Source organism: Neomonachus schauinslandi, chromosome 6, assembly GCF_002201575.2.
Source record: "Neomonachus schauinslandi chromosome 6, ASM220157v2, whole genome shotgun sequence".
Classification (NCBI taxonomy): Eukaryota; Metazoa; Chordata; class Mammalia; order Carnivora; family Phocidae; genus Neomonachus; species Neomonachus schauinslandi.
In genome coordinates, this window is record NC_058408.1 from 91,687,710 (window position 1) to 91,714,593 (window position 26,884).

The 26,884-nt window shown below is 44.3% G+C and overlaps 1 protein-coding gene across 3 annotated transcripts in view; it reads left to right on the forward strand.

Moving 5' to 3' along the window:
• ARID5B (AT-rich interaction domain 5B) overlaps positions 1-26,631 on the forward strand; it is a 173,347-nt gene extending 146,716 nt beyond the window's left edge. For all 3 annotated transcript variants that reach the window (XM_044916037.1, XM_021699513.1, XM_021699512.1), the window contains 3 exons: positions 4,186-4,283; positions 20,142-20,340; positions 23,800-26,631. In XM_044916037.1, the coding sequence (XP_044771972.1) occupies positions 4,186-4,283; positions 20,142-20,340; positions 23,800-25,980 (2,478 nt within the window). In that variant the 3' untranslated portion in view covers positions 25,981-26,631. The remainder of the gene's footprint in view (positions 1-4,185; positions 4,284-20,141; positions 20,341-23,799) is intronic.
• The last annotated feature ends 253 nt before the right edge of the window (positions 26,632-26,884 follow it).

Consider the following 26,884-nt stretch of genomic DNA (forward strand, 5'->3'; position numbering starts at 1 on the left):
TTCTTTTCATGATATCTCCCCACCCTCAGCCCTCCATCTTCCACCTTCCCCCTCCACACCTCTGTGACTGGCCCAGGGCCCTCCAATGGCAGCCAGTAGACGCTGGGCTGATGTCAGGAATCCCTATCATTTAAGCGCGGCTTTTGCAGGAGATGACAGGGGAAGCACAATCCAAGAGAAAACATTGCTTGAATGAATTTGGCCGTTCTCTTTAGGAAACAAAGAGCCAGAAGTTCTTTGTATCCTTAAAAACCTAAAATAATAGAAGGTCAGGTAGAAACGTGACCATGACCGGGAGGCTCCAGTTTAACCAAAGAGCTAGTCAGACTCACCCCATGGCTAGATCAGACTTTCCAGCTGCGTGGAACGGGGGGCTAGAGACCACGAGGCAGACATTGGTTTTGCCCCAGTGGGGTTTTAGAGATAACACACATTCCAGGCTACAGAATAAAAACCCGGAGCAGATACATACTTCGGCATGAGGAAAGCACACTAGTGCAGGAGGCCCATCTGTACAGGTGGGAGCACGATGCCCGGTAGCTGGGCCAGGAGGAGTTCTTGCATCTTCCCTTTCTCCTTAGAGGGCGCCGGGACCCACAGTGGGTTGGACAATGGGAGGAGTTAGACATTTCTCGCTTTAAAGCCCATGGACGGGGGCGCCTGGGTGGCTCAGATGGTTAAGCGTCTGCCTTCGGCTCAGGTCACGATCCCAGGGTCCTGGGATCGAGCCCCGCATCGGGCTCCCTGCTCCTTGGGAGCCTGCTTCTCCCTCTGCCTTTCTCTCTCGCTCTGTCTCTCATGAATAAAAAAAAAAAATCTTTAAAAAAATAAATAAATAAATAAAGCCCATGGATGGCATTTGAATGAAGAGCACATCTGGACACAAAAAAATGGAGATGTGTACCCAGGAGAACTGTGTACTTAAAAGCATAAAAGCAGTTAGCAGTTGGAAAGAGCACATTTTATGACTTTCCTGTGGAAAGAAAGTATCTCAAAATGGCCTGATTCATCTAGGCCAGCAAGTGGAAGCTCAGTAAACAGGGACCACTTCCCGGAAGGCCCAGCCCTTGTCTTTGTTCCAGATGAACTCTTACTGGTGAAAACTGAATTTAAACACCAGAACTTGCTAGCAGGGGCTAACGCAGACTGCTAGCCAACTGCACATGGCTTACTAATGCCAAGTGGCACTTGAGGCTGGCCCCCTGCTTGCCACAGTTTCAGTCCTAGTGTGAGGAAGATTGTTTTCCTCCTTTTGACAATTCATTATTTATTCTTTTTTTAAGCATTTTTTAAAGATTTTATTTATTCATTTGAGACACAGAGATACAGAGAGAAAGAGAGAGCATGAGGAGGGGGAAAGGCAGAGGGAGAGGGAGAAGCAGGCTCCCTGCTGAGCCAGGAGCCCGATGTGGGGCTTGATCCCAGGACCCTGGGATCATGACCTGAGCCGAAGGCAGACGCTTAACCATCTGGGCCACCCAGGCGCCCCTCATTATTTATTCTTAAAGAAGTTTGTCATTTCTGTGATAGGCAAGTGTTGAACAGGGTACTACCCCCTTGTCTAGATGATAGGTGTAGGAGGGGTGCATGGTCAGTTTCCACACATTAAATATCCCCTCATCAGTGGTCTCTCATTCATGACATTTTTCACAACCTGTATTATTTTATCTGTGTGGTCCCTTGTTTACGTTTGGTATCCCCCAACACACACACACACACACACACACACACACACACAGATGTGGTCATGTTGGGTGTTGGGTCTGGTTTCCATTGTTGCATCCCAGATGCTAGCATAGCACCCAACCAATGGGAGATGTTCGAGAAATGTTTGGTGAATGAAGAGTTGAGTGAATGGATGGATCCCAATATAATTGAGTTATCTATGATTCACTGGTGAACATAACAGAGAACCTCTGTTCTAACTAGATACACACGTTGTCAGGGTAGAAGGAGCCATAGTTTTACTAGGTGAGAGTAAAATCTCAAAGCCCTATTAACCTAACCCATCCCCTTAGATTCTTGCTGACCTCATTGCTGTGCTATTTCTCCACTAGTTAGAGACCCACAGCTCAAAGTCAGACCTTGTAGCAGAAGCTGTGATTTCCACAGTTCTCTGCCTCACGTGAAGCAAAAGGTCCCTAGGTTCTGTATTATCACCCTGCTGTACACGTGGACTGTTCACCAGCACATTCTGATGGGGAGGCTGTTTTGATGTAGTGGAAAGGAAGTCTGCTCTGGCATCATAAGGTATTGGTGTGAGCCCTGGCATGGCCATTCTGTTGTGTGTCCTAATGGGAGGATGAAATGATATCACGCTTGTGAAAGTACTTCATAAAATATGAAATAGAGTGCACAGGAGAGATACAAGGATGCCAAGAGTGATGGTTTCCTCTGAAGTGCATGCAGGGACATACATAGGCTGTTTTCTGGCCCTGCTGGGCTCCCCGGGGCCCACACACCTCATCTGAGGGAGGGAAATATGGAGGTGTGTTTCAGGGGGCCTCAGCGTGCTAAGGGCTTTGAGGAATAAAAGAGACACGTGGGAGAGGACCCAGTTTCGCTTCTTCCTTTACGCAGATCTTGAATAGACCAGCCTGAAAGTGTATTATTTAAAAGATTGGAGGGAGATCATAATTAAATATAAAGTAATTACTAAAATATGTATTTTGAGTGTTTTGAAAGGGACTTGAAACCATTTATTATCATCTAAACCAAGCTATAAATAAAGGAAGATTTTATTTTTAGTCATACCTGCCAGGAGATGCAAGAGGTGGTTCTGTCTAGAGAGAACTATTGAAACACATTGGTTCAAGAATGCTTCATGGGAAATTGAACAATGCAAACCTCCCATTGTCTCGGGGTCAAGAACGGTTTATAGAAATAAAAGCGCTTTTATTTGAAATGGAAAAGGTGCCATTTACCCTGTAATATTTAACCACCCCTCCCCTCCTCCTTAGATTACAGTGACAGAGCCCCTGTTTGCAAGTTGAGATTTCCCCCCCCCGCCCTCGGCTTGCTGCCTTTAGCCCCTAAGTGAACTCAGCTGGCAGCTCTGCGGGTATATTTCAAAAGAAGCCCCGGGGTCAGATTGTAGCCACTGCCACGCACACCTCGGCCACACCCTGCCCCCTGCACATTCCAATAACAGAGTTTTCCTGGAACTCTGTTGAGAAACGTTCACAAGGACCTCAGAATGGGCTCTGTCTCCTCGTTTCAAGGAAGTACTAGACTTGCTCGGATGTAGTAAATGACGTGGTTTCCCCCAGATTAATCATTTGCCAGATGATGCATCTGTTATTTTGTAAAATCTTAATTTACATGCAAAAAAAAAAAATAAAGAGGGGAATTAAACAGGACCAGGGTATGCTGTTGGGTAGATTGCAAGCTGCCAGGTTCTGTTCACCCAGCTCCCCAGTAGACATAAGCTCGCATTTTCACTTCGGAAGTTGTTCGTTTTCCTAGCATTGGACTGATAGCCCGTTTTCCTGACCTCTAAGGGAATAAAAATAAACAGGTTGCAACATATACAGTTTCAGATTTGGGTTTTGTTTTGGTGGTTAGAGGAGCTGGATTAAAAATATAGCCGGAGATGACTGCAAATTCCATAAGCAATTTGATCAATTGAATTAATTTATGTAGTAATTTTATTTAGTGTTTGAAGTGGCCAACACAGCACACAGGTCAAAAATCGGAAGATACAAAAGCAAGTTTGGTGCAAAGCCTCTCTCTTTTCCTCTATCCTTGGCCACCCATTTCCCCGCCCCTTAAGCAACCAGTGTTCATTCTGATTCATTTAAACTGATACTTTAGCTGAAATCTTATTTTATTTGGATGCTTTATCAACATGACCTGAAGGATCAGAGTATGAGTTTGGGTCCTCGGGGGTGGGGTGGGGTGGGGGTAATAGCTACATAAAATATCCAGGGAGATGCCTTAGAGGAAATGCTCTAAGAGTGACACAATATAGAACCCAAAGCAGAATTCCATGTTTATTGTCAAGAAAAGTACCACAAGAGAGATCCCCCTGTGAAACCCCGAGTCTCCCCGTATACTTATCTGGACTTCTCTGTCTCTGGGTTTCCAGAACAGACTGTCCTCTTCTGCCTGTTGCATTTGTACTGAATCCTGGCACTGTGAATCTCCTATGATGCAAGATTGAATTTCCCGTTGCCATTTTTTCAGATAACAGCCCGCCGACAATGGAAGCACATTTATGATGAATTAGGCGGTAATCCTGGGAGCACCAGCGCCGCCACTTGCACCCGCAGGCATTATGAAAGGTAAGAAGCCCTTTCTTGGAAAGTCCTTGCTTAATTAAAAGTGTGTTCATTCAGGGACGCCTGGGTGGCTCAGTCGGTTAAGCGTCTGCCTTCAGCTCAGGTCATGATCCCAGGGTCCTGGGATCGAGTCCCGCATCGGGCTCCCAGCTCCACGGGGAGCCTGCTTGTCCCTCTGCCTCTGCCTCTCTCTCTGTCTCTCATGAATAAATAAATAAAATCTTTAAAAAAAAAAAGTGTGTTCACTGGAAGACACTTTTGGGGAAGGATAAGATAAGGGGAAGTCTGAAGGACCTTTCTGGAAATAGAAAATATCCTCTGGCATTTTACCTTGCATACCGCCTTGTGATTTTTTTAGGGGACATGGCTTTCTCTGGTTACAGGGGCTAAAATTAGATGTTCTTTTAGTTTGGTTTTATCCTGTGACCACCTATTTGACAATACCTTTTTATTTTTCCCCCGCAAGCCTAGATTACTCAGTACGTTCTTCGTAGGTTCATGTACTGGGAGAACCTTCAGCTTCTGGAAATCCTAAGTCTGAAGTGTTACTATGGGGTTGCCATGTAACCATATGGACATTGAAACGTTTTAATGTTGAATGTATTAATACTGAAAAGTACGCACTTCTTTAATAAGGAAATTGGCCCCAGATAAGATCCATTGGGTTTTTTTCCCCATCTTGGTATTTTTTTCCTTCTATGGCTATGCTGTTGACCAAGAAAATCCTTTCTTGCCAAGCTTTGCGTGGTTCAGTTTTCTAACACTTTCAGCCTCTCTCAGAAGGTGATGATCATGCAAACAAGAGGTAATGCTGCCTTAGCTGTTGTGAAGCTTGTCTCCACAGGAGTGTTTCCCCTTTGCATTAGGACTGTCGGTGCCCACAGCAGTGCAGGTCTGTTAGCAGATTCCTGCGTTACCCTTGCTCTGTGCTTCCAGTCCATCTTTAATTTGTTAGGGTCATACCAACTTCTTTATCCCTGGCATTTCATTTCCTTGCTGACATGTTGACTGACTCAGCAGCCTGGTTTCAAATTCAGAGCTTGTAAGATCCAAGCAGAGGGGTGTGTGTGTGTGTGTGTGTGTGTGTGTCTGTATGTTTTAATAACCGTCATGGATGGAACAAAGTCAAGACACAGCTGAACAAACAGGCCAGTTAGCTTGCTAGTTTGAAAGGTAAAACAGAACTGCTAAGTGTGACGGCTGCTCTTTACAAGTCCATTACCATTCCAGCTTCAACCCAGATGGATCCTACAAATGCATCTCCAGATACTGTTATCTAGAGGATCACCTCTCAGTCATATTTTGTTAAGTTTTAGTTATATTTTTATCTGTGTTGCATTTAGCGTAGAGCCCTGTTAGGATAGCCATTCAATGAAACTTAGAAAGTTTTTGTAGATATAATCATAGTAAACTAGGTTGGGTTTAGTAACCCATGAAAAATCCCCACAAAGTAGTAGCAAGAGATTGATTGCCTTACTTGTCAGGGTAATGATCCACAAGGATTTTTTTTTTTTAATGGTAACAGGAATTCAAATTATTACTCTTCCTAGCATTGTTTTCAGTATACTACATCAGTTTTTCAAATGTGAGTGTATTTCTCTCAGTATTTAATATAAAACCTACATTCTCACTGGACATAACAGGGGCACCACTGAAATCCTAGTACAAAATAGCATCAGTATCTCAGGTGAGTGTTGTGTAAAGAGCACGGAAGGGAACACATTCAGCTTGGTGTTGACTCTGAGTCAAGGCTTTAATCAGAGCATTTTCATTAGAAACTCTGTCTGTATTTTCAACTCTGTCTATATGTTCGCTGATAGTGAACCTCCCGTACCTCCATCTGCAAATGTTCCCGACACCTGAATCATCAAACTTCAAAGATCACATAGTTAAAATTTGCAAAAAAGAGCGTATCTCAACTGTTAGCTAGTTTACCCAGTTAAAGAGTGAAAATTAATCAAACATATCACAGAGCATCGCATGGTCAAAAAACAGATTAGGTTTGGGATGGAAAAAGGATTGGGTCTGATAGTAGAGTGAGTGTGTGTGTGTGTGTATCATGAACTCAAGCAGTTATGTGGATGAAAATAGCCTCAATCTTAAATGAAATACCAGGATATATTCTTTTGAAGACTGTGTACTTTGTTTCATGATTTACCTCATCTGGAGTAGTAGAATCCCAAATGCCTTCAATCAGTCAAATTGGAAAATTCTAGTCGAGATACCTCAAACTTTAGCTACTAGGAAACATTATTTAAGATTCTTTAAAAATGTCTCTTCTCTCCTCATTCTTGGGAGTAAAGGAGTATTTCATATAGGTTTGGTCTCCCACTGGATTAAATTTTTTGAAAGGCTATGTCACCCACTCTGCTAAATCTAGAATTTGTTGGGTCAGTGTGTATCAGTCGGGATGCAGTAAGGAAAATAAAAACCACACCAGGAGGGGTGCCTCGGTGGCTCAGGTGTTGAGTGTCTGCCTTTGGCTCAGGTCATGATACCAGGGTCCTGGGATTGAGCCCCGCATCAGGCTCCCTGCTCGGCGGGAAGCCTGCCTCTCCCTCTCCCACTCCCCCTGCTTGTGTTCCCTCTCTCGCTGTGTATCTCTCTGTCAAACAAATAAATAAAATCTTAAAAAAAAAAAAACTACACCAGGTATTCGACAAAGAGAATCTACTATAGGGAATTATTGAAACAAACGTAAAGCACAACGTTAATATGGAGGAAATAACCACAGGTTCCCTGGGGTCAAGAGAATAGGAGAAAGGGGGTTAGGGTGTTGCCACCCAGAAGTTTAGAGAGTATGCCTCACAGAGCTGGGGTTCAGATTCCTCCCTGGGAGAAGCTCCCAACCACTGCTGGTCATTATTGAGCTCAGAGGTGGAACACCGCGGAGCTAGGCTCAGACCTGAAGAGGCAGTGCTCCCTGGCTGGTGCTGGACCTCAGAGCAAATGCCATAAAACTGTTCTGGGATTGTTGACAGAAGCTAAAGGCTGGAACCAACTGCTGCTGCTAAATTACTGTTGGGTTGGCCCTGAAATGAACAGCAAGCAAAATAGAAAGAAGGAGTCCTTCCTCCCCTCCCCTGGGCTCCTCGGGCCCCATTTGCAGGACCCCAAAAGGAAGACAGCTGATAAAAGAGACATGTAATCTGCAGAATCCCAGTCCCAGCATCACCAAGCAGAGCACAGAAGAGTAGATTTGGGGCTGAGACAATAGTAAACCGCCAAGTGGGACCCCCAATATGGAAATCCCTACACAGAGATAGAAACCCAGGTTAGAACACAGCTGTCCCGGGTCAATTAGCAAGGTCCTTCATCCTTCCTTGTATATCCTTTCACCATCTAGGCCCCTTTCACATTGCTGAGATCAGATACAAGGGGTGTCTTGAGTGGTTAGTAGTTAATAATAGTGAAGTACTAAAATTTGCAGATAATTGACTCAAAAAAAAAAATGAGACTCCAGGGGGCACCTGCATGGCTCAGTTGGTTAAGTGGCTGCCTTCAGCTCAGGTCATGATCCCAGTGTCCTGGGATGGAGCCCCACATCAGGGTCCCTGCTCAGTGGAGTGTCTACTTCTCCCTCACCCTCTCCCTCCCCCCGCTCATGCGCTCTCTTTCTCTCAAGTAAATACATAAAATCTTAAAAAAAAAAAAAAAATGAGACTCCACTTAGAATTATACCAGACTCACTCATTTTGAGCCAATCATAATCTGAAAGGAATCACCTATGTTCCTGTGTGTTGTGATCAGGAGAAAAGTCTGGGGGCAACTTCTCTGGCTGTCTTACGTCTTACTTCTCTTTACTGGTTCTACCAGAGAAGGGCGGAGGACACTCAGATCTGTCCCAGGGATGAGAAAGTGTTCTGCTTTGGTCAAAGAAGAGGCTGAAGCTCTTGGCTAAAACTGTGCTTAGAGGACTTGGTAGATTTCATTCCTTCTTGCTAGTTACAGGCTACCCTAACACAAAACAGACAGGACTAGATTGGTGAAGGGCCACCATTTTCAAGAAGGTTCAAGAAGTTGAAAAAGATCAGGATGTTGTGGGCAAACATCTAGTCTGGAGATGCCCGTGGACATGTTTCAAACCTTTCCCATCAGATCAGGGTGACCGAGTTCATCCTGTGCAACCAGTCATCTCGTGTTCTTCTTTTCACCCCAATATGCAGACGTGGTCCTTTTCCTATTTCCCTACCACCAGCTTTGCTTCCCTCGAAGATGAAGAAGAAATGAGTGCTCTACTATGCATTATCCACTGATTTATTTTTCATGTGGTGCGGTTCATGTTTCCAGTAAATGTTTTCATTTTCCAACAAGAAAAAAGTAGCTGGTTCCTCAGTAAATATTACTTGTATATTAGTTGGGCACTTTTGGTTTATTAATGAGTGTAATAATGAAAGTGTGGGTTGTTGAAAAGAATCAATGGGTGTTTTTATTTAAGGCACAGCAGAAATGGTACAATGCCTGTGAATGCATCATTGTCGCTGAAGGCCTGACTCGTCCAAACTTGCCTCTGATTGGTTTAAATCAAATAGGTCCAAGCACTTCATAAAAATGTCTTTGTCAGCCTGGTGTTGCTTCCAAACCTATTCATCTCTGTCAGTTTTTAATATTAGTACCAGGCTCCTGGCCATAGTCCATTAGTACTGTACTTAATTGCTCATGTTACAGCTGATCACCAATATAAAAAGCATTAATGTTTCCCCATCGCGAGACTGTTGCTATGTGGATGTCTCAAACTCAGCAAAGCTCATGAAGTGTGGTTATTCTAGACACTTCTTGCTTGGGATTTATAGTAAAGTTACTATAGGTTGTAACTCAGAGAAAAATGCCCACCTCTGGCTGGGCGGGACCCTTCTACGTAGAACATTTTCTTTCTTGTCTGACTCTCCATTTAAGGTGTCCCAAATCACCTTTCTGAGGAAAGGAATAAAAAAAAGGAAAATGGTTATTTTTATGGAATTCTCTTAGCTTGATTTTCTGGAATAGCAATTCACTTTAAAGACTTTGTTTTCACGTGCAGATGTGTTTTCCTTTTTAGAAAAATGTTTTTTAAGCACATGCAAGAGGCAAAAAAATCTTCACACAGAATACCAGATTACTGGTGTGAATTTTCCTGAACGAATTGTATGGTGTGTGTCTGAGGAGTACATGAAGTTGTTATTAAGGATGGAAAAAGGAGCATTAAGGCAAAAGGACTTCATGATGTGCTTTTCTGAGTATTTAGAAAATCAAGATCAGAGACAAACGTATTTGTTTATGGGGGAAATGAGTAACGACGCTTCATCTTCATACATACATAATGCCCAATTTAGAATTCTCATCTTTTGCTTTTCCCATGAGCATTCCCCAGGCAAGACTGTCCTGCCGCAGGGCTGGGGTGCCTTCCTTCTCCGTGACTCGGGGTGAGCCGGACCCAAGCCAGATGCATCTGGGCAGAACCCGAGTGACAGTCAGCTAAACCTCTTGCCTTTCTTCTCTGAAGGTAGAAGGAAGAGCGTGGGAGGGTCACCTTTTGAGTAAGATAAATACGTGCTTTAAGGTAAATGCCAAAAAGATATCAAGTTCTAAGGAACTCAGCTAATCACTTTGTGAGGAAAAAGTCAAGGGGGAAAGTAAGGTGAGTTATAGCTCTCTTTATGTCCAGGACATGATGTGATGTAGTCTTGCTCATTTTGATTCCCCTGAAGTTAATCAAGACCCAATTCAGAAAGACACGGGCAAGATCTCAGTATCTGAGATCTGAGAGGTGCCTTAGTCATCCTCTAGACCAATGTTCCTCAAGTGAGGCTTTCTGGCCCGTGTGTGCTCGTGTGAACAGAACAGTTAACAAATGAGTGTTATGTTATACTTACATAGCAGTCTGCCAGGATAATTTTATGTCCATTGAAACTAATAAAACATTGGGGCTTATATTTTATGTGCCTTGCTTTAAATTTCATTTTTCTACTAATTCATTTTCATGAATTCTGAATTTTACAAAAGTGTCTGTCGGCAACAGACAGGAAATTTAAAAATCTAGTCCTTCCTGTCAGGTCGCTGAGGGAGCCTGGCTCCACACCACTGGTCACAACCTCAGATGTATACGGGGGAGGTGATGCAGGTGGCCAGGTAGGAGAGTAGGAAGCTGGCACACATAGCCCAGGCCAGAGAGGCCCGGTGGGATCAGCCAACACCATTGTCTTGGGCAGATGGAGGCTCAGTACTGTCAGACCTTCCATGTTTTCTTGATAACTTTTATGTGAAATCACCTGGCTTACAAATACTAGATCCAGGATTTCTGAAAATATTTTACACATGTTAAACTAAACACACCCCACGGCAAAGGTAGCCTACAGGCTGCCAAGTTCTGTGAGGACTGAACCATCTTTGGCACTGGGCTAATCCAGTCTCTGCACAAATGCCCTGCAGTTGGGGGGCAAAAAAGAAGAGCCACCATTGAAGGTGCTTTTCATCTAAACACTCTGCCACGTGCTGATCAAGACACCTTCTGTGGCTGCCCATTGACCCGACCTTGCCTTCTGAGGCTGACTCTTTCAGTGCATGCCATTTCCTTGGTGATGGGCCTCCATAAGCTTGGCTCCTCTCTCACTTCAAGTCCTCCTAGTCCATTCAGCCATGCCTCAGAGCACGACTTACGGATGTTCACCAGCTTGGCCTGCTGTCATGTAGATGCCTCCAATCTGTGTTACTCAGGCTACCCAAAGCGATTCCAGATATAGCATATTGTACTTCTTGGGATGTAGCAGGATCAGTCTATCGACATAGCCTAAGATTACATTTGAAATTGGTAAGAAGCCCTCTCCTAGTGGCTGGTTTCTTTTTCTGGGGTAGGATAGATTTGCCATTTGAGTGACTGCCTTTTTCCTTTGCTGCTGCCCTCAAGAGCCAATGGGTGTTTTTTGAACGTCTACCACATGCACAGCACCCTCTGGGATAATGAAAACGTATGAGCCAGAGAGTCTGGAATAGGGCTGGCAGACAATGAGGAGGTGCCCCTGCTACCACATTCATGGCAGAAATTGCGAAGGGAACATGAAACTGCTTTCCATGAGCTCAAGCTCAGCTTCAGAACCCCTCTCAGTACGGCACCCCCAGGCCATTACTACCGACTCATTAGAACCGGAAGGTGCTGTGATCCTTGGCTTACCTAACTTATCATACGATCCGACTCATAGTCCATACATACCTGAAAGAGAGTTAGATACTTAAGGCTATAAAAAACCTCAGGTAAGTAAGTAATTGATACAAATAGCAAGTTCAACAGGGATCAAAGAAGAAGAGCAAATTTTCGGCTGGAATGAGCAAAGTCTTCCAGGAGGATCTAGACTTTGAACTCGATCTTAAAGTGTTAGGTTATTAACTTGAGGATCATCATATATTGCCTAAAATATTCAGCTGTTGAATTCGAGACCAGTGAAGATACTAATTTTGAGGATATGGATCATGGGCTCTTGCTTTCCTGGAGTCTCCCAGTGCACTCAGGACAGCATCATGAACATATCAGGGACTCAGGGATTAGGGGTTGAATGAATTAAATTAAATCCAAACAAAAAGGATAGTTTCCTCCAGGAAATGTGTGTCAGGAGGTAGGGAATAAGGTGGTAGAAGAAGCTGTCAGGTGAATACTAAGGCTGAATTTCCAAACTGGATACACCCAAGGCAGGTATTTCAGTTTATCTTCTCAGTGTCTATTGACTGTCTTGCCCCGAAGTCCAATGGGTAGACCATGCCCCATCCTCACCCATGGGCACCCATGGTGGGGTTGACTGGTCTATGGACTTGCAGCTCCTTTCTAAACACTGGCTTGGTGATGGGGGCTCTGGCCAGTGGGCACAGCGAGTAGCCGTCTGCAGCACTGCCACACACGCCCTCTCATCAACCTTTCCCCAAACCCGCAGAAGGCTTCCTGGCTCTTATCCACAGCCAGCAGCCCTGGGAAAATCGAACAAGGTGCCGAGATTCAGGCAGGCTGAGGCACAGCCACTGCTCTTCTGTCTACACCCCACCAAGCTTGTTCTTGGAGACCTCCAGAATTTCTCCCGAAAGGACAGTCCGATAACTTCATAAGCAAAAGCCTCCCTCTATATCACTCAGCATGCTTAAAATGCTCTGATACCTTTCCAATGCCTGGATATTTCAAGAAACTTTTAAAAAGGAAAACAAAGGCCTCGCCAGGCCCTGGAGTAGAAAAACTGGTTTCTGTTTAAAAAAAAATAAACAACAGCCTTTGAAAAAGTCTCTATTTAAAAATTCTTAAATTTGCCTCTAAATGCAAGTTGTAATTAATAGAAGTCAGAGTTTACACTCTAGAGTGTAAAAACACCCTCGGGCACAAACTAATCAAGTGTGTGTGTCATGCTGTAAACTACAGCAAGCTCTTTGTTTGACCCCCCCCCCCAAAAAAAGCTTGCCAAACAGCAGTTTTTGTCAGGCTCCTTTATTGTCTCACTTTTGTTTTCTCCCTACCATCCCCCTACTCTCCCCCCTTTGAACCTGGCTATAGTATTTAAGAAACTTTGCAGGTCCAGTGTTTTATTGATAGTTTTCATCAAGCATGAATTTAAATGTGAGAATAGATTAGGTGTCTTAGCCCCTTTTCTTTTTGATAAATAACAAGAGGTTTCTACTTATGATTTTCTGTCCTCAGGGCTTTATCATTAAGATTAAATAACTGTACTCTCAAGCATGCCACTGCACAAACATCTTTTCAATTACGTGAGTAACAGATGCCTTCACAAAGGAACTATTGAAAATTCAGAGAGCCTGTTTCCAAAAAAGAGAGAAAAAAAGTATCAGATGATAGAAGAATGTAATTGTTTACCATTAAAATATATCCTTAACTCTTCCACTGAAAACCTCTTGGAACATTTTGGTTTTATACAAGTTATTACAAAGTTCGATCAAAATAATAAATGTCGGGGGAATTGTTGAACATTTCAGAAGCTCTGTAACCTCTGGTATCTCACATACGTGGGACCCAAATGCCATAGTTGTTTGCTTGTTTTTACATAATGGACACTGCCTGCCTTCGTTGGTGGGGTGCTCACTATGTTGAAAACACTGTAGTTACATTTGTCTATTAATCTTGAAATAATGTTCATCTGCCCTTGAAATGGATCCATGCAACTGGATTCTGAGTTAGTCATTGTTTTGCTGCTGGCACTCTGGAGGGCTGGGTGCTGTGTATGGTCTGTGTCCTCTGTTGTGAGCATGTATTTTAATCCCTGGGGCATAAAGTCGGCCTTTCTGAAATCCATCCAAGGTCTTCAATTGAAAGGCCTCGGGCTAACATTGGTCTAGACCCTTTTAGAAGTGGCAAGGAGGCATCATAGAAGCAAAGCCCCTGAGGAGCTTTCGTTCTAGCTGGGGAGGCCATGAGAACCTCAAGTGTGTGTGTAAAATTAAGTGCTACAGGCTGGAATTCATTGAGGATATGGTTCTTGAGTTTCTCCTGATCCAACCAGAGTCGCCACCTTTTAGAGAATCTTGGCCTAGTTATCCTGGCGTTTTGTAAGAGGAGCACTGTGCCCAGTGCCCGAGCCACAGGGCTGCTTCTGTTGTAATGGGTTGACTCTTTGTGGAATGGCCTCTGAGAAAAGGAGAATGCTCACCCTGATTTTTTTAGTGCCTTAAGGGCTTAGGGTTCTCTTAAGCTAGGGATGATCAGTTCAATACCTCCTCATTGGTGGTGCTTTTTAGACAAGATATGAAAATGCACTACTACCCTGCTGATATGAAGGCAGCTCAGAGAGGCAGGCTGATCTGTGTTTGAACTCAAATTTTGGCACTTAATAGCTGCATGCCTTTGACTAGTCATTTAGTTATTTCACTCTGAACCTCAATTTCCTCATCCATGAGATGAGGATAAAATAATGTATCTGTATATACTTCTTTTTGTAATGGTTGGACGTAAGGTATGCAAAATGCCTGGTATTAAGAGGCATTTAATACATGGTGGACACTATTAATATCGTAATGCCTAATCAATATATAAGAACAACCAGAAGTTGTCCTCCCCACCCTCCCACCTCACCTTTTCACCAAGATCCTCGTAGACCAATGCAACTCCAGTTCAGGGGTCCTGCCATCCTCAAGCTACCTCTCTCATGTTGACAATCCTTTATAGGAGTCAGGCTGCCATCTTGCTGGCAGGCTCCTTTTTTTCTTTCTTTGCTTAGGGTTACAGCCACTCCAGGACCATAGAGGAAGGTGTCAGTCATTAATGGGTCTAAGAAACAACTCTCCCACCACTTCCAGGGGCAAAGAGACAGAATTAGTGCCTTCAAAAAAGTTTCTCATTCACCTTCTACTGCCTCTTGAGTAGGTAGTGGTAGGCAGGTAATTTTCCCAAGAAAGAGCTTTTCTGAAGACAAGTGGCCATGTATTGTTGTTGATAATAATGGGCCACATACCTTTTGGGTATCTTACACAGAATACAAATGATGTGATTTATACCCACTTCCTCATTGAAGAGCTCGGTACAGTTTACCCTTGGTGAGCTCATCTAAGCTAAGTCTTTTATACAGAATCCATGCGGCATTCTCCCGTTGCTTTCTTGGCTCACATGAGTCCTGCCTTGGGCTCAATTCTCCGTGGCCTACATGTCAGCACGGACTCTCCCTCCATGGTTTGATGCTCAAAGCCTTCAGTTCACCTCTTCATCTGTTGGAGGGGGATACTGGAGACATTTTTCTCAGCTCTCTTGGTTACTGATATTTTGCTTCTCACACTCTGCACACTATTTTTTCTGCTTTACAGGAACTCACACCATAAAACCAAGGAGATCTTTACCCAGGGCCCACATCTTTCTCAGATGGAGCTTGGCTTTTAAAAGGACAGGAACAAAGTTTCTTCTGTACTCAGTGAGTGTTGTGCCCACTGAGGAAACATCCCACTTTTGTGCACACTGGCGTAGCACATTTGTGTACTTGACTTTGGTCTTGGTGCCTATCACCCAAAGGCTCTTTGGCCATCTTGGTCGTGGTCTGGAACCCTGAGAGGTGAACCGTATGTGAGATTAGAAACTTTCTATTCTTCTTGGAACCTTAACCAGTGTGCATACATCACCTTCAAACAAGAAAAATATACCTTCTATTGGCTCCATATTTGGTGAAAGATTGCTTCCCACACTTCACAGTGAAGTTATATTTTCAATTTCTGGCTGAGAAGGGAAATGTCTGGCCAAGCCTTAGAATTTATCAACCCTGGAATCAGCTTGGAGGTATAATGACTTCATTTGGGATCAGATCAGGTCCGAAGCCCCAGTGGAACCAATATGTCATTTCTTTTCTACGACTGTGAAAAAAACCTAATACGTATAAGAATAGCAGTAGCATTTTTGCCCTGACCTGCACACCAACTTTTTTTCCCTCTGCCCCTAAGATATTCTGTTCCAAGGGCACCAGCAGATCTTTGGGCCTAGACTTTTTCACACGTCTGATGCCCTAAAAGTGTCTACAGGGTAGCGAGGGTGAGTTCGAGGATCAACTCGAACAACCTAAAAATTTCCTGCTTTTTTCCCCAACTCTCCAACAAATTTGAATCAGTTCTAGACAGTATTATAATATCGTTTTGCAGAGCTCTATAAATAGATGGATTCTCATTTCTCCTCCTAAGCACTATTTGCTCAATGTTTTGGCCCCAAAGTTCAGTCATTCCATGCAGGCATTAATCAATACAGAAGATTATTAGTGGTTACTCGTTCAGATGAGATTTGACATTATTTTCCCTCTGCCTATGGGGAGGGAAGGGGGAAGGCTGCCTAATAAAGATGAAGAGTCTTTTCTTCTTTTGTATGAAATGCAAATGATGAGGACATGTGCCATACACAGTTCTGGAGTGTGAGGCTGCCGGTTTTTGTTGAGAAAGAGAGGCAAGACCCCGGAGGATTTTAGAATTTGTAAATATAAAATTATCTGCCTTGGTGTTTAAAGAGAATAATAAAAGGGAGAAAGAGTTGGCAGGTTGCCAGATTACTTACATTACAGTAATAGATTTGCTGACCCCTGATTCTGCTGTAGAGAAATGTATTGAATTTTTCATAATATCAGATGAGGCAGATCTAAAAACCTAGTAGACAGCGCACCATTATTTAACTTTAGATTTAACAAAGCCGAAATCTTTTCAAACCAGCAATTTCTTGTATGATGATAATTTAGTGGCTCAGATGCTAATAAATCAAGGTTATAATGCTATTGATTTGTTAATTTTAACTTGGGTTGATTTTGAGTCGTCTTTATTTTTAAAAAGGGAAAAAAGAGAAAGGAGAAGGAGAAAAAAAATCTTGCTTTCACAGTGACTGAATTTAATAAGAATCTTGGTGATAGCAAAAGGCCCCCCCTACTGTTTCTGCTTTGGGGTGGAAAATGTTATTCTTGTATTATTCCTAGGGAAAATAAAATCTCATGCTGCTACAAATCTTATGCCTATGGAAAGATGTTATTTTTTAATACATGATGGCTTACCTATTTCAGAACCATTAATGGCTTCGTAAATAAGCATTTTGCTAATCTGAAATGTGAAATCTGGATAATAATAAAGGCCCATTTATCTGCCTAGCTTTCAATTCCCAGAGTAGATGTAGATCAGGGGTAAAAATCTCTCTGGATTTTCTAATGAATATATTGCTTCTCTTCCCCATTACTTCCGCCCACCTAAAACCCAGCCCACATTCTTAGAGTTGCAGCCCATTGAAAATATTTCTCCTGTGTAATGAGTTCTTGGGGGCTGGGGTGCATTTTTGCTTTTATCTGTATAGTTTAGAAACTGATTAAATCTTTGTTGTACTACAAATATTTGAGGAATAATCATCTGCAAGGCACAGGCATGTTGCATTATACTAGATTCTTGATACAGTATGAACCTCCTCAGCTTCCTGCATTGGGCAATGTTGACCTTAATATTGGCTAACCTGTTTGTAATGGTATCACATGTACGCTAAACGTTTAAATGTTCAGAAACCTATAATAGCTTTCATCCTCTTGCACTGTAAAAACTTCTAATAATCAAATGATAAGATCATATCCTGTGGGGTAATTGTGTTGTACCGTGACAGGATAACTGAAAAAACACTCAATGAAAATCGCACCAAACGGAAATCACTATATGAACAGCGATTGTTTCTGTGCTGGGCGAGACCGTGCCCTGTTCTTCAGGGCTTAGCTGGTCATATTTCTACTTGTTTCCTTTTAGCTGCTGCCTTTCTTGTTTTATTTTGGGAACCTTTTTTCCCTGAGCCACTATAATTATCTTTTAGTGATTAGAAGGGGGGAGACCACTCAATCGACCTTTACACGCACACACACACACTTGCTCACATAGACTCTCCCTCTGGAAGTCTTGAACAAGCAAGGCTTGTGTTTGGATTCAGTTTTACCTTAGTCATGCCTCTTTCCAGATACAAGAAACATTTAATTCCACATTTCCTGCTTCTGGCTTTAGGCCTTTGACCAGCAAAGTGAAATGTATTTTTTACTGCTGTCGACCAGCCAGCTGCTGAGTTGAGTGAAGAAGAAGAAAAAAAAAAGAAAGAAAGAAAAGAGGAAGAAAAAAAAAAAAAAAAGGAATGAAATGGAAATGTTGCCGTGCTTCTTGAATTGGCAAAGTTGTGTGAGAAAATTCAAGTCTCTTTAGCGCCCACCCCTCTGGAGGGCCTGGTGGGGAGGTGAGGGGTCCTCTGGGGCCCGGGCTGGGTGTGTGCCCCACCCAGTTCTCTGCCTCCTCTCCCCCTCTCCCCTCACTCTCTGCGAGGCGAGCTCCTCAAGGTGTCGCTGGCTCAATAAGGAATGAAGTCAAGGGCAAGGGTGGTCCCAGCAAACAGCCACCGTTGGAATACCCAGACTTCAGTGCTGCTCGGGTTCCCATGGCAACCAAACACCAGTAAAACAAACCTATCTGTCCCAACAATAAAAAATGTTTTCATTAAAGTCTATTTAAAACATTTTTTTTCCAGTGTAAAATATTCGATGCCTTTCGCTCCCAGACAAAAATCCCCAACCTGCCGATGTTAAAGGGGATCAAGTCCCCGGCAGAACCCTGCAGATAAAAGGGATTGGGGTAAGGTTGGGGACTTTACAGACGAGACAGGATAAGTTCAAGTATGAACAAGATTGCTTTTTCCTCTCTTCTTCTGCTTAGTTATGCTTTTTATTATATAAACATTAACTGTAATATTACAGTGGGAAGCAGGTATTTGGCAGCCATATATTATTTTAGTAAGTCTACATAGAGAGAACAGTTTCCAGTTTTAGCAGCTGTAACATGTTTAAACTCAGTTTGTAATGGGATCTGAAGATAACTATTCCCCATGAGCTGTGTTGATCTTCATGGCTGGCCCACTGCCAGATGGAGGGCTCGAAACTATTATTCACGCCTCCTTGCACATACCTTGTCCGAGCATGCTCAGTAAATGAATTTTGTTTCTAATACGTTGTAAATTGGGATTTCATTTTCCCATAATTTACTTGGTATTTCATTAAACATTGAAATATTATCACAAATGCCCCCACGTCTGTACTCGCAAACCTGAACAGTTGTGTGTGTTTAAGGAGCTGAGATCCAGATTGCATGGTTAGAAACCAATTTCAGGATAGCTAACAGATATCCAAACCAAAGAAGTTTTTGCCTGGAAGTCTTAGTTTAAAAATAATTAGGGTTCCCAATATTTGAACAGATTTATGTTGTTTATAAGCCAAGTACATTTTCTTCACTGAGTCAACTTGTCTTATTTAAAACAAATTATGTTTGCTGTATTAAAGTTCATATTTTTAAGGCTGAGTCTTGTATTAATCCCACAGTGAGTCATTAATCATACCAAATGCATTATAAAAACTTTAATCACTGAAGTTGAAACTGAGATTGTAATGCAATCCATCCCTTTTAATTACATCAGCTATTTTTCCCTTTCAGATCAAGAGCTATGTCGCAAAGGGAAAACAGATTAAAACTAGAGCTGTTTGATGTTTCTCTTTTTAGAACAATTTTATGTACTTTGTTTTAAAAGTTATATAATTAAAGTGCTTGAATTTTTCAGCCCTCTGATTTTTGTGGCTTGAGTGGTCTGTCCTCCTCCCTTCTCCCTGGGGACCTCTTTTGTTTGGCACCCCAAAACGGAGCTCATTCTGGAATCCCCTGCCCGCCTCAGAGCTCAGTTGAAGACAGCTGTCTCTCAGCCCCACTGTGCTTGCTTCCCATTAGCCTCTTTATCTTAGGTGTCTGGTTTATATTTTGACGTGAATGAAAACACAAACTCTGGAGGCAGGCAGAACGAGGTTCAAATGCCATCTCTAACAAATGATGTGATGCTGAGGCAAAGATGTGGAGAGATTACACGGAATAATCTACGTATTGTATCTAGGACATTAACCTGGGGCATACCAGTACCTCCTAGAATATCATCCTCATGAGGTCAGGGCCTTTGAATGTTTTGTTCACTGCTGTATCTCAGTGCCAGGAACCCGGAGCACACAGTAGGTGCTCCATAAATAACTGTCGGAAGAATGATCAAATGAATGGTAGCCATCACGGCTGTTGCTATTATGCTGTGGTGCTGTTGTTAGCGCTTAGCCAGGTTCCATGTTAACCCATGTTAACTCTGGTTGCGTCCATTGGTATCTTTGGTGTATAGATCACAAAAGCAGAAAGGTGTCTTGCAAAGGAGTGTGTAAGCTACCAGGTTCTGGTTTTGGACTTAGGAAGTAGAGCCCTGAACTGTGGAGTGAGTTTCTAGAAATGAACTGGCGTCACTGGGGATGGAGTCATTCAATAAACCGTTTGTATGGAGAAGAGAAACTAAACCCCAATAGCTTCGATGCTCCTGGAATTGCCTCCCATGATGGATCATCTCTTCTGATATCCTTCCAGATTAATCCTGCCGTATGAAAGGTTTATTAAAGGAGAGGAAGATAAGCCCCTGCCTCCAATCAAACCTCGGAAACAGGAGAATAGTTCACAGGAAAATGAGAATAAAACAAAAGTATCAGGAACCAAACGCATCAAACATGAAATCCCTAAGAGCAAGAAAGAAAAAGAGAATGCCCCGAAGCCCCAGGAATCATCAGAGGTGAGTCACCCTCCACAGAAATACCCGTCCTGTCCCGGGTCTCCCAGACCCCTGCGTCCACAGCCGGGTCCCTGCACCCCTGCAGCCCCAGACTGAGAACGGCCCCCATCTCAGCTTCACAGTTCCCCAGAGGGGGGATCTGTCAGTTTGCTTGGGAGCTGGAAGGCAGTGCGTGCTATTGAATGGGGTAGGCCAGGAATAGGATCTAGAAAGATGGGAACATCCTGTGGAAAACTGAGAGCAAATGCCAGCTTTGAGATAGAAGGAGCCAGAGCTTCAGCTCTGTGAAGCCAAGGGGCTCCAGTGTGAAAGATGTGGCTTCTTTGTCATTTCACAGCCAGTCTATCTGAGGAGCTGGTGTGACTCTGAAACACGCTTTGTGGGTTCTAGCAAGGAGGGATGTTGAAATGATGGGCCATGTCTCTGCAGGACTATCCTCGAAACTTCAGAGACTCTTTGCCTCCCATAATTGACCTCTATGCAACAGCCTTGGGTTGAGACCAATTTAGAAATATCTTAAGTACATATTTATAGGAGAATTTTGAAATTGTTCCTCTGAAACCACTATTATCTCTCATGTTAACAGGTAGTTTCTGAACCTTTTAAAACCAGCCCCAGCTGCCCACAGCCCCCGACAGCTCTTTGGTAGAAGCTATTACCCGTCAGTGTTCAGCCAGTCATGGAGGCTGATCTGGGCTCTGTTTCAACATGAATAATAAAAAACCCTGCTGCCCATAAAAAAAAAAAAAAAAAAAAAAACTTAGCAGCCACATTTGGAAAAAACATATTCTAGGACCCAACCCCAGGGGGAATTTTGGTGCTGATATTAAACACCCCCTAAAAATCAGGTTTATAATGAACACATAAGAGACTCCCTAATTAAACACTGGCTTGAAACACACACACGCACACACACACACACACATACATAATGCACACTAACCTCCTAACTAGAAATTAACGTACCCAACTGACTCCTGTGTAAGAAGATATTATGAATACCAAGAAAAGACTTTGTTGTTTTTATTTTTGTTTCATAATTATTCTAAGCTTTAGTAATTAAAAAAATGGGGGGAAAAAAGATGATGCAGAGAGATTTCTAAACATCTGCAAGCTTGCAACATAAATGGCCAAAAGCAAGGAAATTCCAAGTTAAGGCTCACATTCCATTCTTCCTTTATCCTGTTGGCCTGGTGATTTATTATAGGGTTTTGGATCAGTGAGTTCTATTAGATACCATATGTACAGCATTGCCAAAGCACCAGAGGACAAACTGAGGCCAGAAGCCAGCTGACCTTTGAGTGGCTCCACTTTGGGGACGAAGTTTGAAATGGTTGTTTTGTGAGGTGGGGGAGGAATCCTCAGCCCATTGCCCTGAAGCCCATCAGCGTGGGAGATGCCTATTGCCAAGAGTAGGGCCCAGCTCCCTCCAGCTCACAGAAACCCTTAAAGCCTTCAGACTCCCTGTTTCTTATAGGTCCCAATGCCTCAGGGCATTGTAAGTATCTGGAGTGTCAAAGGGTATCATGGTCAGGTCATCTGAACGACCTGGAATCTCACACCCTCTCTAAGTCAACCGTATGGTAAGAATTGCTCCCCACTTCCAACATAGACCCCTGTGTTTGACCAGGTGTATTTCTTCTCATTGACTGTGTGTTGGGGGTTTGAATTTTATTGTTGTCATTGGTGTTTTTATTGTCTTTAATTTTTGATGTTTTCAATACAAAGCAGTGAACTCAGTGGAGATAGGAGGGCTTATAAAGCTGTGCCAGGCAAACCCACTGTCTTCAGGTCACTAGATTGCAAGTTTCCTGGTGGGAAGGTACCATGTAACATGTCAAGGCAGACTGCTAAATACCATCCTAGGAAAAGGGTCCTTTACTTTTTTCTGCCTAGCTTTCAGAGACCCCCTAAACCTGTTTTCCAGTGACAACCACAGACCTCCGTGTAACCAACGGCCTAGGTCACAGAAACTTCCATGAGACTGGGTATCCCCTGTAGCTTCACTTCAAACCACAGCCCCATCAGAAGCTAACATTTAAATGCAATTTGCCTTTTTCCCTTGCTGTACTCATTTTTCTGTATTTTCATGTAATGCATAAGCTCAAGAGACCAATGATGATTGTTAATGTAGAACAAGTAATGATATTTGTACTGGAAAAGGCAGCTATTAGTATGAAAGAGAGAAATCGAGAGAGAGAGAGGAAGGGAGGGAGAGAAGAAAAGAAAGACGATAAGCAAAAGCTCTTAGGTCTAACACATCCCTAAAAGACAGGGATGTCTTCAAGTAGATTTAAGGAGAAACATCTCTGAAAGGGTGTGATTCCTTAAAATGTCTGTTTCTATGCATCCCTACACCAGCATCCTCAATCTTACCCAAAGATGTTAATGTGTTCAACACTTCTTTTCTTAACAAAGAACAACGTTCAAGGGATGAGACTGGGGGGGGTGGGGGCAGGGCTTGGGGGAGAAGACCAGCTCAATACGACTGTTTAGTGACTGTTCTCTAGGACATGTCAGGACAGCGTGACAGTTTTGAAAGGGCCTGTCAGCCAGCTGGGTCACAGATAGAAAGTTAAAATGACCTTCTAAGGTCAAACTTTGCACAGCTACATAATGCAATGAATGGGTCAAATTGTGCCCACAACTTCAGTCAATAGGGACACATAAAGAGCATCCATCTCATTGACTACAACATATTCCAGTGAGCAGAAAAGCTGTATTTGGGGCGGTGCTCACTGCCTGCATTTTGATGACTTCATTTTTAGCTTTAATAGAAATGTAGTTTGCGGCAGCCTAGAAGGACTTCGAGTCCCTCTGTCCCTCAGGTAGACAGGCTGGTGTTGCATCTGCATAATTTTCCAGTATTTTAGCATTTTCTGCATGTCATATGGCGCTGAGTAGAAATTAACACTTATGCATTGCTAATTTTATGCATCATACTGAACACATTAGGATGGGATTTGCTCTCTCAGAGAAAGGCAAGGGGTTCTAGTAAGTTTGTTGCTTGTTGTTGACATGGGGTTGGTTGGTTTTTGAAAGAGAGATGCTTAAAAAAAAAAAAATCTTTCTCCAAAGTGTCATAAAGCACAACATGTAATTTAAAACCCATTTGCATAATTGACTGATTTGACAAGAAAACAACCTCAGAATTAAACTATATATTAGAATCAAGGAGTGATAAGATTGCATACCATCAGTACAGAACACTTTGCTATTTTGATAGGTGTCTCACAAGGGACTTTGAGCGATTATGCATTTCTACCCTAATGTTTCCATAATTTAGATTTCTTTGTTTAGAGCTGTGATTGGGGGGTAATAAAGCTTTACAGAAACTCCCTGAGCTGATTGACAAGCCTGTTTTCAAAGAAAAACTGCTACGTGTAATATTTTGTTTCATAGCAAAATGTGTCAATGCATTTGGCTTCCTTCTGACTGCCTTTTGAAATATTTTATCAGGTTTCATCAGAGCCAGAGAAGGAACAAGAGACTTTAAATCAGAAGAGCATCACTGAGCCTCTCCCAGCAGCAGACATGAAGAAAAAGATGGAAGGGTACCAGGATTTTGCAGCGAGGCCCCTGGGGTCTAGAGCAGACCCAGAAAAGGACAACGACACAGATCAAGGTGCCAACAGTGAGAAGGTGGCAGAGAAGGTGGCAGAGAAGGAGCCTGCTCCTCCGCTCCCGAGTGCCCCTGCGGCCCCTGAAAGGGGTCCGGCCCTGGTGCCGGGGGCTGGCAAACAGTGCCTCACCTCTCCCAGTGCTCTTGTGGACTCAAAACAAGACCCCCAGCCCTGCTGTTTTACTGAGAGCCCCGAAAGTGAACTCCAAGAAGCACCCTTCCCTGGCTTCACCACCACGCAGCCCCCCCTGGCTAACCAGAGCGAGCTGGAGGATGACAAGCTGCCTGCCATGGCGGACTACATCGCCAACTGCACCGTGAAGGTGGACCAGCTGGGCAGCGAAGACATCCACAATGCGCTCAAGCAGACCCCGAAGGTCCTTGTGGTTCAGTCATTTGACATGTTCAAAGACAAAGACTTGACTGGGCCCATGAATGAGAACCATGGACTTAATTACACCCCTCTGCTCTACTCTAGGGGCAACCCCGGCATCATGTCCCCACTGGCCAAGAAGAAACTTCTGTCCCAAGTGAGTGGGGCCAGCCTCTCCAGCAGCTACCCCTATGGCTCCCCACCCCCTTTGATCAGCAAAAAGAAACTGATGGCCAGGGATGACCTGTGTTCCGGTCTGTCCCAGGCCCACCACGGCCAGGGTACTGACCACATGGCGGTCAGCCGGCCCTCGGTGATTCAGCACGTCCAGAGTTTCAGAAGCAAGCCGGCGGAGGAGAGGAAGAGCATCAGTGACATTTTTAAGCACGACAAGCTGGGTCGATCGGACCCCCACCGCTGCAGTTTCTCCAAGCACCACCTTAGCCCCCTTGCTGACTCCTATGTCCTGAAGCAAGACATCCAGGAGGGCAAGGAGAAGCTCCTAGAGAAAAGGGCGCTGCCCCACTCCCACATGCCCAGCTTCCTGGCCGACTTCTACTCGTCTCCTCATCTGCACAGCCTATACCGACACACGGAGCACCATCTTCACAACGAGCAGACATCCAAGTACGCCTGCAGGGACATGTACAGGGAAGCGGAAAACAGTTCTTTTCCTTCCCACAAACACCAGGAGAAGCTCCACGTGAATTATCTCGCGTCGCTGCATCTGCAAGACAAGAAGGCGGCGGCGGCGGCGGCGGCGGAAGCCCCCACGGACGACCAGCCCACGGATCTGAGCCTTCCCAAGAACCTGCACAAACCCACGGGCAAGGTCCTGGGCCTGGCGCACGCGGCCCCGGGGCCCCAGGAGAGCAAAGGCGTCTCCCAGTTCCAGGTCATGAACAGCCAGACTCGGGACTGCCACCCCAAGGCCTGCCGGGTTTCGCCCATGACCATGTCGGCCCCGAAAAAGTACGCCGAGTCGCTGTCGCGGTCGGGGAAGCCTCAGCACGTGAGGCTGGAGAACTTCAGGAAGATCGAGGGCATGGTCCACCCGGTCCTGCAGCGGAAAGCCAGCCCTCAGAACATTGGGGCTGCGCGGCCCATCAAGCGCAGCCTGGAGGACCTGGACCTGGTGATAGCCGGGAAGAAGGCCCGGGCCGTGTCTCCCCTGGACGCGTCCAAGGAGGCCTGTGGGAAGGAGAAGGCGGCCTCCGAGCCGGAGAGCGAAGGCAGCAAGGCGGCGCCCGGCGGCCATTCGGCGGGGGGCGCGCCGGAAGGCCACAAGCTTCCGCTCTCCTCCCCCATCTTCCCAGGTCTGTATTCGGGGAGCCTGTGCGGCTCGGGCCTCAACTCCAGGCTCCCGGCCGGCTATTCGCACTCGCTGCAGTACTTGAAAAACCAGACCGTGCTTTCTCCACTCATGCAGCCCCTGGCTTTCCACTCGCTGGTGATGCAGAGGGGGATTTTTACATCGCCGACAAATTCTCAGCAGCTTTACAGACACTTGGCCGCGGCCACCCCCGTAGGAAGTTCGTATGGGGACCTTTTGCACAACAGCATTTACCCTTTAGCTGCTATAAATCCTCAAGCTGCCTTCCCATCTTCTCAGCTGTCGTCCGTACACCCCAGTACAAAACTGTAAGCCCAGCTCTGCCCGGCGTCCGGCGCGGCGTGCCTAACGGAGCTTCCCTCCCAGCCCTGGGGGTGACGGCTTGGAGAATTAGAAGGCAGTATTTCTTCTAATCCGGGGGAGGTGAGATCAGCCCCAGCCAAAGGGGCCGCGAAGGGGAGGTGAACATACCTGATTTTTCTGGGACGACTCCAGCCTTGGCTGGTCAGTCTTGAGCTCCTTCCAACACAGATGCCCTTGCACCGAGATGGGTCACTTGGCACGAGGGTCTCGTGAAGGGATGTATGCGTGTCCGGGAAGAATTTAGAAGACCCCGTCTTGAGTTGCGATGGTCAGGAACAATCTGGGCAAAAAAAAAAAAAAAGAATTGGGGGGGCAGGCATTTCACAGGAAGGGGCAAGGAAGACTGGCAAGCGTTTGCCAAGGGATGCCCCTCTTTTCCTAAAACTCTCCAAGGTTCAATCAATGCAATGTATAGTGGAACTTCAATAGATCTTTCATTTTGACACTATTAAACAATCCAGAGAAGTAAACACTGTTAAAATGACTGTATATATTTGCTTCTTAAAACTACCCGTATCACTGTTTGCTCACCTAATTTATATACAGGTAGTTCCATTTTCTCCCAGTTCCTTCTTGTCCTTTTTTTTTTTTTTTTTTTAATTAAACAGTATCGCTTTTGTTTGCAGGTCTTGTTTTGTTTTGTTTTGTTTTGTTTTGTTTTGTTTTGTTTTCAAGGCTGACTGACTGTCCTAGTTGTTGATGTGTGTTTGTAATTTTTCCACATCTTATCATTTTGAGCAGCTTTGGGTGGTAAAGTTATTGTTTACAAATTGAAGCAACTGATTCTAGTGGAACAAATGAAAAAGAAACAGTTGAGCACACAATAGTGCAAAGAATGTTCCTTTGCAGATCC